Source organism: Mesoplodon bidens (assembly GCF_964165515.1).
Source record: "Mesoplodon bidens genome assembly, chromosome: 3".
Lineage (NCBI taxonomy): Eukaryota > Metazoa > Chordata > Mammalia > Artiodactyla > Ziphiidae > Mesoplodon > Mesoplodon bidens.
In genome coordinates, this window is record NC_138178.1 from 94,312,278 (window position 1) to 94,322,700 (window position 10,423).

The window sequence follows — 10,423 nt, forward strand, 5'->3', positions numbered from 1 at the left end:
CTGGAGGGCCAGGTTGAGGGAAGAGTAGCCAGGGGCAGGCAGATGGTGAACAAGCAGCAATCCAGAGGGTGCCCGGCAACTCATCCCTTCATGGGCTTGAGTCCTGGTGGGTCAGGGTAACAGAGAAGGCACAGCCCACACCACAGGCACAGGAGGCAAGAATGAGCACCTGGACCTCGGAAGTCAAAGGGCCACCAGGTCCTCCAGGCCTGCACTGTCAGCATGGTCTCACAAGTTGTCATCACCTTACCCTTTAAGCTCCTTTAACCCACATGGCTCCTTTAGCAGGAAGCCAGAGGTCTAGCCTCACTGTCAGGAAGAGGCAGCTGCTGACCCTGCAACTGGAGGAAGACCTGGTCTGAACTGCAAGCCCGGCAGCCCCTTCAAGGCAGCTGGGAGGAGACACAGGGTACCAAGTCGGTGGCAAGGACTCCTCACAGGCCTGCCAAGTAGAGCTGCCCAGGCTGAATTTGCCTGCCTCAGCGGGGGCATTCTTTGTGTGCACTAAGACGTGAATCGTGATCACAGGAGCGATGTAACCTGGTAGTCCTGCCTGCTCAGCTGCCCCCTCTCTGGGACAGAGGCATGGGGCTGAAGAGGGAGCCCTTTCCCCTCTTATAAGCCGTCCAGGGCTTCAGCACCTCACTCACCCCAAACCCCCATCTGAAGAAAGAACCACATTCCAGCACAGCACCGATAATGAGATCAGTTTATGGATTATAGTATGGGACAGACTGGGAAGGTGCCAGGGCCTATACCGATGAGCTTCTCAGAAATAGACCGACAGACAGACAGGAGTGGCCCAGACAGACAGACAGAAGGACAGGGAAACAAAGCCAAATGGGTAAGAGGCCTAGGCCCAGCCTCAGCAGCTGTGTCTGGCCTCCACATCCAGCTCTGCCCTGGGGACCTGGGGGATAAGCAGGGCCGGCAGGGGCCTCAGTTCTTGTAGGGCCTCCTCTCCTCACTCCCTCCTACCCTCACCAGCAAGCTGGGACCTTTGGCGGGTGTTGTTTCTGGGGCTAGGGAATGGTTGGTCTGGAGTTGGGGGCAGTGGGTCAAGGCTCTTGGAGGCTCCCTGGGGAGGTGGAGGCCTGGGTAGTATGGGGATAGCAGCAGCACTGGGGGGAATCTGGTCAGGCACCAGGCGCCTGGGGTGGGGCACCGCTCAGCAGGGCCCCTATATCTAGGGCAGTCCCCCCACCCTGCCCACCACACCAACATGGTGCAATAAATAAAGTTTCAAGTAGTAAGTCAGTGTCAGGTAGGAGATCTGGGGGCTGGCGGACAGGCAGGGGCTTAAGAGAGGCCCCTGTTGGCCCACCAAGTCTTCTCAGTGGGCTCCAGCTATATCAAGTCTGTCTGTGTGCACTGGAGTGGGGACCTGGCCCCTGTGTCCGTGTAGGGGCTCAGCCCCTCAGACCAGTGCCAAAGCCTGCTCAGTGGGGCAGAAGCAGGGCAGCATGGTGCCTACAGCATCCACGATGGCTGCTAGGTGCTCGTCCTGTGCCTGGGGCCCACAGAGCTGCATGAAGTCTGCCAGGCGCAGCAAGTACTCAAGGTTGTGGCCAGAGAAGCCTCGGCAGGCCAGGATCTGCGTAGCGATGGCCTCCTCAGGCGCAGGGCCCAGGTAACCAGGGTTCTGCGGGGTGGCCACGTAGGCCAATGCCTTGAGTGGTTGGTCAGGGGTATCTTGAGGGTAGAAGGTGACCTCCTTGGTATCATAGCTGCCAAGCACTGCCTCCCGCACATTCAGGTACTTCAGGGCCTCATTCACCTGCTCACCTTGCACCTGGTACGCCACACCCCAAGTGCAGCCCTAGGAGAAAACATGGGCACTGGGGTCAGTCACACAGCTGCTTCTGGTCCCACCCCAGTACTGTGCTTGTAAGGGAGGTGGGCAGAGCGCTGATGAGCCCTCTAGTAGCAATATATCAAGCCCTCATCCTCCCTAAACACGGGTTGATAAGGTGGTCTAGCCCCAGAAAGAACAGAAATCCTATTCAGAGTATAGTCTGAGAAACAATGGCATCACCTGTAAGCTTGTTAGGAATGAGTTTCAGGCCACTCTAAATCTTATTAAAATCTTTATTTTAACAAGATCCTCAGGTGATTCTTATGAGAAGCACTTAGCTAGACCCACCCTTCCCCTCAGCCAGCGGGGCATCTAATCTAGCCTGCAGCCAAGGATCCACAAGCTCTGTCTGTCTGCACCCCTCCATGCTGGGTCTCTTTCTTGACTCTGGCACTTACCTCACGATCTTCAAGGAGAGTCACCACACGACCAGGCTGAGGAGGGAAGAGAGATTTTGAAAAAAAACAAATTAGAAATGAGCTCTGCCATCATTGGTAGAGAAAACTCTTAGTAACCCTTCTGTCCCAGGCCTCAGCCCCACTCATCCAGGGGGATGATGCATAGATGTAACAAAAGTAGACACATGGCAGTGGCCCAGACTGATAATCAGAAATATTCATCAACACGGTGATCCACAGGATCAGCCTATAGCCATCACACAGTGACCCACTGGGCACACAAATTTAAGCCAAAATATGTAAGCAAGGTTTACATATTTCCCCCATCGGGACGGAGTCACCGTCTGCCCAGATAGACCCTGACATTCCAGGGCACCAGCGCGGTGCCCACTATCCTGTCCCCACCCCCGTCATTCACCCGGGCATGAGCAGATGCTCACCATCTTGTCGCTGCCCCGATGGAAGGTGTCTCCCTGCCAGAAGCGGCGGCTGTAGCCGCGCACGAAGCCCACACGGCTGTCGCTGTAGGCGAAGTCGGGCCTCCACACCAGGGAGCCGTACCCGAAAATCCACAACGCTTGGGAGTCGCAGTCGTCCTGGGGGTGCTGCGAGGGGGGCGGTGAGGCGGGCAGGGTGTTCTGAGCTGCAGACTCCTGCTTCATGGTGCCGGGCACAGGGTCGGGCCCGGGCGGCCTCCGGGGCTTGTCTCCGGCGCGGGCACGGAAGGACCACGGACGTACCCACCTAGCCTGGCACCGCTTGGCTGCTCCAGCTGCGCTGCCCGGTCCGAGGTCCCCTTTAAACCCTCCGGCCGGGAAGCCACACCCACCGCGGCCAGCAGCCGCGGTTAGTGGGGCGGGGCAAATTCCCTTTTGGCCAATCACCTTAGGATTGTGCTGCCAGGTTAACCGCGCCGCCCCCTGAATGGGTAACTGCGCGTCCTGCGCTGGCCCAGCGCGCCCGCTGATTGGTTCGGCTCCACCTCTGTGGCAAACCTGGCAGGAGTGATGCAACGGCTGGGGAGGTTTCCCCAGCTCAGGCGTGCAGCAAGGACGCCCCAGATTGCGTCAGGCGGCCGGCCGTGGGCACGGACGAGGGCACCGGTCGTCTCCCCATCAGCCCCTTTACGGCTTGCCCTCAAGAACCATGGCGGGCCGGCCCCAGGAGGGTGTCTCTCAAGCAGTTCTGCCAGTGCACCTGGCCGAGTCACTGCCACCCCAGGCAGCACGGATTCTTTACCAGGTCCAGTGCAGAACACGTCCAGAAGGAGGGCTCTGGGCGGCGTAAATGCCCGTTTCTAGGGTTTCGCCTGGGAGCACATACTCTGGAGAAGCGTCCGAGGCACCTCCGCCTTCCGCACAGGTGCATCACGCTGTTGGCGCGCGTGAGCAAATGGAGAAACTGAGTCACGGGGCTGACGAGGTGTTCTGCGGAAGCTGAGAGACTGAGTCAGACCGGGCGTTCAGAGCTTGCGAGTCACGTGAGGGCTACGCCCCAGGCCAGGTGTGGGACTTGCTGAACCCAAATAGGCTCCGGGAAAAGCCGGTCAGAGCGCTTGGAACTGCCGTTGTCACTTTGGCAGTGGTGTCTCGACGTGCGGAGAGAAGCCATAAAGACAGGAAAGTCAGGTCAGTCCTGCCCCAAGGCGATGGGTTTAGTTCTGTCCGATCAGGAGAGTGTTGCAACAATGGTTGGATTGATCTTAGGCACCGAGGTTCTGGGAGTGGAGGGCAAGGAGGGCCCAATTAAGGCCCCCCAGAGGGCTGTGAGCAGCTACCGGCCTTCGCCCTTGGCTACTGGCTTCCCAACCCACAGAAGGTCCGCAGGTCGCCTGGGGTTGACCCCCTAAGCAGCGGCCAGGGGAAAGGGAAACAGAGGCAGCAGAAGGCCTGCACCTCGAAGAACTGGCTCCGAGGGACTGCTGCTGAGGTCAGGGGACTGCTGATGAGGAACAGGGAGAGCCCTCTGGCAGGGAAAAGGGGCAGTATTGCTTCTCATTCGATTCTAATTAGATATTTAAACTAAAAATTATCTGCACACTTAAAGTAATCATTCCAAAGGTGCCTAAGATTTAATCTCCAGTAGGAATGTTTCACTATGTTGTGTATAGTATGAAGCTAGATCTTTAAAAACAAGTTATACAATAATATTAGTAAAAGAAATAATATGGAATAATATACATAAACTGTTAGCAGAGCCTGTCACCAGAGGAGGACTTTCCATATTAAATGTAAATATTTATGGAAAAGTTTGGGTTTTTTACAAGGAGCGTGAATTACTTTCCCCACTGGAAAAAATTACAGGCAAATGGTTGTTTCTGGTTATTCCTTTCTCCTTCCCTCCATTCCCCATGTTCACTCTCCCCTCTTCTCCTCTCTCTATCCTGTCTCCTTTAGTCCACCTCCTTTGCTGCTTAGGGAAAATATCCCCCCTCCATCTACCACCTTTGAGAGTGGGGTGGGAGGTGAGAAACTGGTACTAACACATTGCTGAAAGTATCTGAATTGGCACAAACAACCCTTTGAAAAAGCAGCTTGGTGATACAAATCAAGAATCATAAAATGTCCCTGCCCTTTGACCCAATACTTCCACTCCATGAAATTATTCAAAATATGGGAAAAGCCATATTCCTCAAGGTTTTTCAATGCATTGTTAGTTATTATAGCTAAAACAAAAGAAGAAAAGCTACTTAAATAACCAAAAACAGCTAAATGTTTAAGTAAATTATCCACGTGGTGGAGAAGTACACACACATGTATACACGACTTGAAAATCCTGCAATAAATGATTAGTTACATAAATTTGATATAGACATTAAATCTGTGCAGTCATTAGAAACAATTATGTATGACTATACTTATTGACTTGGAAACCTATCTACGATGCATATATAATTATGTGAAAAACAGGTTATAAAATAACCTAAAATAACTTTTTAAACTTAAAAAGTATATATGTGTTTATTTCCAAAAAAAAAATCTAGAAGAACACATAAAAATGCTCAGTGATTATCTCTGAGTAGTAGGACTACTGAGATTTGCACTTTCTTTTTTATACCAATTTAGACTGGGAATTTTTTAAGAGAATATAAACCACTTATATTTAGGAAAAACAGGTTACAGTAAAAATCCATTAGGAAAACAATGTAGTGAACATGCTTGTGATTGCATAGTAAGACAAAAATGCAAAACAGGAACTATCACACGCATTATAATTAAAACGATTGGGATTTCCCTGGTAGCACAGTAGTTAAGAATCCGCCTGCCAATACAGGGTACACGGGTTCAAGCCCTGGTCCGGGAAGATCCCACATGCCGTGGAGTAGCTGAGCCCGTGCACCACAACTACTGAGCCTGCGTTCTGGAGCCCGCGAGCCACAACTGCTGAGCCTGCGTGTCGCAACTACTGAAGCCCAAGCGCCTAGAGCCTGTGCTCTGTGATGAGAGAAGCCACCACAATGAGAAGCACGCACACCGCAACGAAGAGTAACCCCTACTCGCGACAACTAGAGAAAAGCCCTCGTGCAGCAACGAAGACCCAATGCAGCCATAAACAAATAATTAATTAATTAAAAAAAAACGATTAGAACAACAAAAACAAGATTCATGAGGAAAAAGATGGGGCATCATATACTAATGATAGATGGATTGGGGTATGGTGATTCTTTTCTCTATTTTCAAGGCTTATGAAATGTAATTTTCAACAATAAAGAGTTACTTTTAAAGAGTAGTTAATGGTTCTTGGTGGCTCAGGGGCAGATAGCATATCAGAATCACCTGGGCAACATCTTCAAGATGCCCATTCTCTGACTTCCTCCCAACTAGACCAAAGCCCCAGGTTTAAATAACTCCTTTGGTGAGGTCATCAGTAACCAGCTCTTGCTCCAGGCAGAGTCAGGCACTCCTTCCTCTGTGCTCCCAGACCCCTTACCTCACTTCTGTCCCTTCCCCTTCATGCTTATAACAGAAACATTTATTATCGAGTGCTTACCATGAGCTAGGCAGTTTGCTAAGTGCTTTTACATCCATTCTAATTATAAACTTCTCCGCTGCTTTGTGAGGTAAATATCATTTCACAGATGAGCAGACTGGAACAAAGGAAATTTAGGTAACCTGCCACAGTGACAGCAGCAAGTTGTATAGCCTGGGGCCCAAGGCAGGTAGTCCAACCCCAGAGCCTCCTTGTTGATGAGCATTTGACATCCTACCTCCCACAAAGTTGAGAGCTCCCAGAGAGCAGACTTCATCTTTGAAGGCCCAGGGGAACCAACACAGTCCTGGCTCATGGAAGGTTCTCTGCAAAGATAGGTAGAAGAAGTAAAGCTCTTGAAAAAGGCCAGGGCACCCTGGGGTTCAGAGGAGGAGGAATCCTGCGAGACAAGGGCTCAACCTTGACCCTCTCAAAATAGGAATCTGCACAAAAGTTGGCCCTGAGGTCTTGGCCACCTTCCCAGGAACTTCTCACCCGTTCCCATTCCTTGCTTATCCTTGCCAACATCTATCTCCTTCCCTCCCAGTGGGACACTCCCAGACAGTAAACCACCCACCTCAGCCAGTTCCTCTCCAACATCAGCAGCAACCATCCCATCTTTCCTCCTAAAATCCCCTCAGGGAGGGGCTGCAGATGTCATGCCCACAGAGGTACCAGCTTACAAGAGGTGATGAGAGAGAATCATTTCCATCTTGCAGAGTTGCACATGATTTGCACATGATGTACACATGGCGTCTTCCTTCAGTGAAACTTTCCCAAATTAATCTTTCCTATTGTTCCTTCAGGTGGTCACTTCTAATTTCCTTATGATCTGTTCCTCCTCCTCATTCCAGTCACTGTAATCAACTCCTGGTGTTAGTGGGAACCACTGTCTGAAACAAGGGAAGGGTGCATTTTAGGAGCCAGGGGATCATGCGAATTTTTTTTTTTTTTTTTTTGCGGTACGCGGGCCTCTCACTGTTGTGGCCTCTCCCGTTGCGGAGCACAGGCTCCAGACGCGCAGGCTCAGCGGCCATGGCTCACAGGCCCAGCCGCTCCGCGGCATGTGGGATCCTCCCGGACCGAGGCACGAACCCACGTCCCCTGCATCGGCAGGCGGACTCTCAACCACTGCGCCACCAGGGAAGACCGATCATGCGAATTTATTAAGCTAAATGATGAAGTTGCTTCATGAAGCTGTTGATTCCAGAGGGATGAAAACCTCAGACATGGGCTCTAAGCCCAGCTTGTCCAGATTTGAGCCTAGTTCCACCATATACCATCTGGGTGACCCCAGGCACCCTGTCTCTGGTCCTCAGTTTTCTTAACTGTCAAATTGGGAATAACAGTACCTACTTTGTAGGTTCTGATGAGGATTGAAGGAAATAAAACCTTAGCCAGCACCTGGCATGTGTGAGCACTCAATACATGTTGCTCCATATTATTTTTACTCCAAATTTTTCACTTTCCTTTCTATCCAGGGTATTACCATGGTCTATGGTGATATGGTGATTTATAATAAGTACATATTTGGGTTTTGTTATATCATTTTTAATAAGCAGGTAATCTAGTAGTAAACTGTGTTCCTGAGTTCTGTGATCCACTCTAGCAAATTAATCTAACCCAAAGAGAGGGTCATAGGAACCTGTGATCTACAGCCATTCGGTTGGAAGGACAGGTAACACCTGGACTTGCAATCGGCATCTGAAGTGGGGGCAGTCTTGTGGGACTGATCTGTGGGATCTGATCCTATCTCCAGGCAGATAGTGCCAGGCTTGAGTTAAATTGTAGGACACCCAGCTGGTGTTGCAGAATTGCTTGCGGTGTGGAAAACCCCCAGGTCTGGTGTCAGAAATGAAGTAGTGCTGGTAGGGGATTGAGAGTGGAGGAGATGCACAGAAGAGCGTGTTTTCCTTTGCCTGACTTCTCAGTCTGACACAGCTCAGAAGAACTGAGTGGGTCAGGAAAGCGACCAGGGTATTTTTTTTTTTTAGTATTAAACATTTTATTCAATTTCTTTTTTTAATATTTATTTATTTATTTTTGGCTGCATTGGGTCTTAGTCTCAGCACGCGGGGTCTTTCGTTGCGGCATGTGGGCTTCTCTCTAGTTGTGGCTTGAGTGCTCAGTAGTTGCTGCATGTGGGCTCAGTTGCCCGGCAGCATGTGGGATCTGAGTTCCCGGACCAGGGATCAAACTCACATCCCCTGCATTGGCAGGCAGATTCTTAACCACTAGACCACCAGGGAAGTCCCCCAGGGTAAGTATTTTTGATTCAGTAGTGGAAGCCTCCAGCTCTCTCACCCTCCATTCTTACCATACAATTCACAGATTGTACCAGCAAATAGGATGTTAAATGAGAGTTTTTAAAAGGCAGAATAGGTGATAGTATGCCCCAAGCACACTATTTTTTAAATTGAAGTATAGTTAAGTTGCAATATTGTATTAGTTTCAGGCATACAACAGTGATTCAGTTTTATTTATGTATATATATATATCAGATTATTTTCCATTATAGGTTATTACAAGATACTGAATATAGTTCCTTGTGCTATACAGTAAATCCTTGTTGGTTACCTATTTTATGTATAGTAGTTTGTATCTTTTAATCTCATACTCCTAATTTCTCTTCTTTCCCCTTAGGTAACCATAAGTTTATTTTCTATGTCTGTGAGTCTGTTTCTGTTTTGTATATAGATTCATTTATATTATTTTTTATATTCCACATATAAGTGATATCATATAATATGTCTTTCTCTATCTGACTTACTTAGTATGATAATCTCTAGGTGCATCCATGTTGCTGCAAATGGCAATATTTCATTCTCTTTATGGCTATTATGCCATTGTATTATATATATGTATATATCTCACATCTTCTTAAACCAGTTGTCTGTTGATGAGCACTTGGATTGTTTCCATGTCTTAGCTATTATAAATAGAGCTGCTATGAACATTGGAGTGCATGTATCGTTTTGAATTACAGTTTTCGTTTTTTCCGGATATATGCCCAGGAGTGGGATTGCTGGATCATATGGTAGCTCTATTTTTAGTTTTTTAAGGAACTTCCATACTGCTTTCCATAGTGGTTGCACCAATTTACATTGCCACCCACAGTGTAGGAGGGTTTCCTTTGCTCCACACCCTCTCCAGCATTTATTTGTAGACTTTTTGATGATGGCCATTCTGACCAGTGTGAGGTGATACCTCATTGTGGTTTTGATTTGCATTTCTCTAATAATTAGTGATGTTGAGCATCTTTTCATGTGCTTGTTGGCCATCTGTATATCTTCTTTAGAAAAATGTCTATTTAGGTCTTCTGCCCATTTATTGTTTGGGTGGTTTGGTTTCTTGATATCGTGTTATATGAGCTGTTTGTATATTTTGGATATTAACCCTTTGTCCGTTGCACTGTTTGCAAATATTTCTTCCCATTCCATAGGTTGTCTTTTTGTTTTGTTGATGGTTTCCTTTGCTGTGCAAAAGCTTTTTATAATTTTTTTTTTGTTTTTTTTTTTTGGCTGTGTTGGGTCTTCGGTGCTGTGCGCAGGCTTTCCCTAGTTGCGGTGAGCAGGGGCTACTCTTCCTTGCAGTGCATGGGCTTCTCATTGTGGTGGCTTCTCTTGTTGCAGAGCACGGGCTCTAGGCTCATGGGCTTCAGTAGTTGTGGCATGCAGGCTTCAGTAGTTGTGGTTCACGGGCTCTAGAGTGCAGGCTCAGTAGTTGTGGAGCACGGGCTTAGTTGCTCTGCGGCATGTGGGATCTTCCCAGACCAGGGATTGAACCCGTGTCCCCTGCACTGGCAGGCAGATTCTTAACCACTACGCCACCAGGGAAGTCCCTGCAAAAGCTTTTAAGTTTGATTAGGTCCCATTTGTTTATGTTTGCTTTTATTTCTTTTGCCTTTGGAGACTTGATCTAAGAAAATATTGCTATCATTTATGTCTGAGAATGTTTTGCCTATGTTCTCTTCTAGTTTTATGATGCCATGTTTTATATTTAGGTCTTTAAACCATTTTGAGTTTATTTTTGTATATGATGTGAAGGAGTATTCTAATTTCATTGATTTTTAAAAAAAATATTTATTTATTTGGCTGCATCAGGTCTTAATTGTGGGATCTTCATTGCGGCACATGGGCTTCTCTCTAGTCATGGCACGCAGGCTCCAGAGCACACGGGCTCAGTAGTTGTGGCATGTGGG

At 48.5% G+C, this 10,423-nt stretch overlaps 1 protein-coding gene across 1 annotated transcript; it reads right to left on the reverse strand.

The window, feature by feature from the left end:
* Positions 1-695: 695 nt before the first annotated feature.
* On the reverse strand, positions 696-2,996 carry CHAC1 (ChaC glutathione specific gamma-glutamylcyclotransferase 1). The gene is made up of 3 exons (XM_081227110.1): positions 2,694-2,996; positions 2,254-2,289; positions 696-1,819 (listed from the first exon to the last, which is right to left on the reverse strand). The coding sequence occupies exons 1-3, from the start codon at positions 2,913-2,915 to the stop codon at positions 1,418-1,420; spliced, it is 660 nt and encodes a 219-aa protein (XP_081083236.1). The 5' UTR covers positions 2,916-2,996; the 3' UTR covers positions 696-1,417.
* Between the last annotated feature and the right edge of the window lie 7,427 nt (positions 2,997-10,423).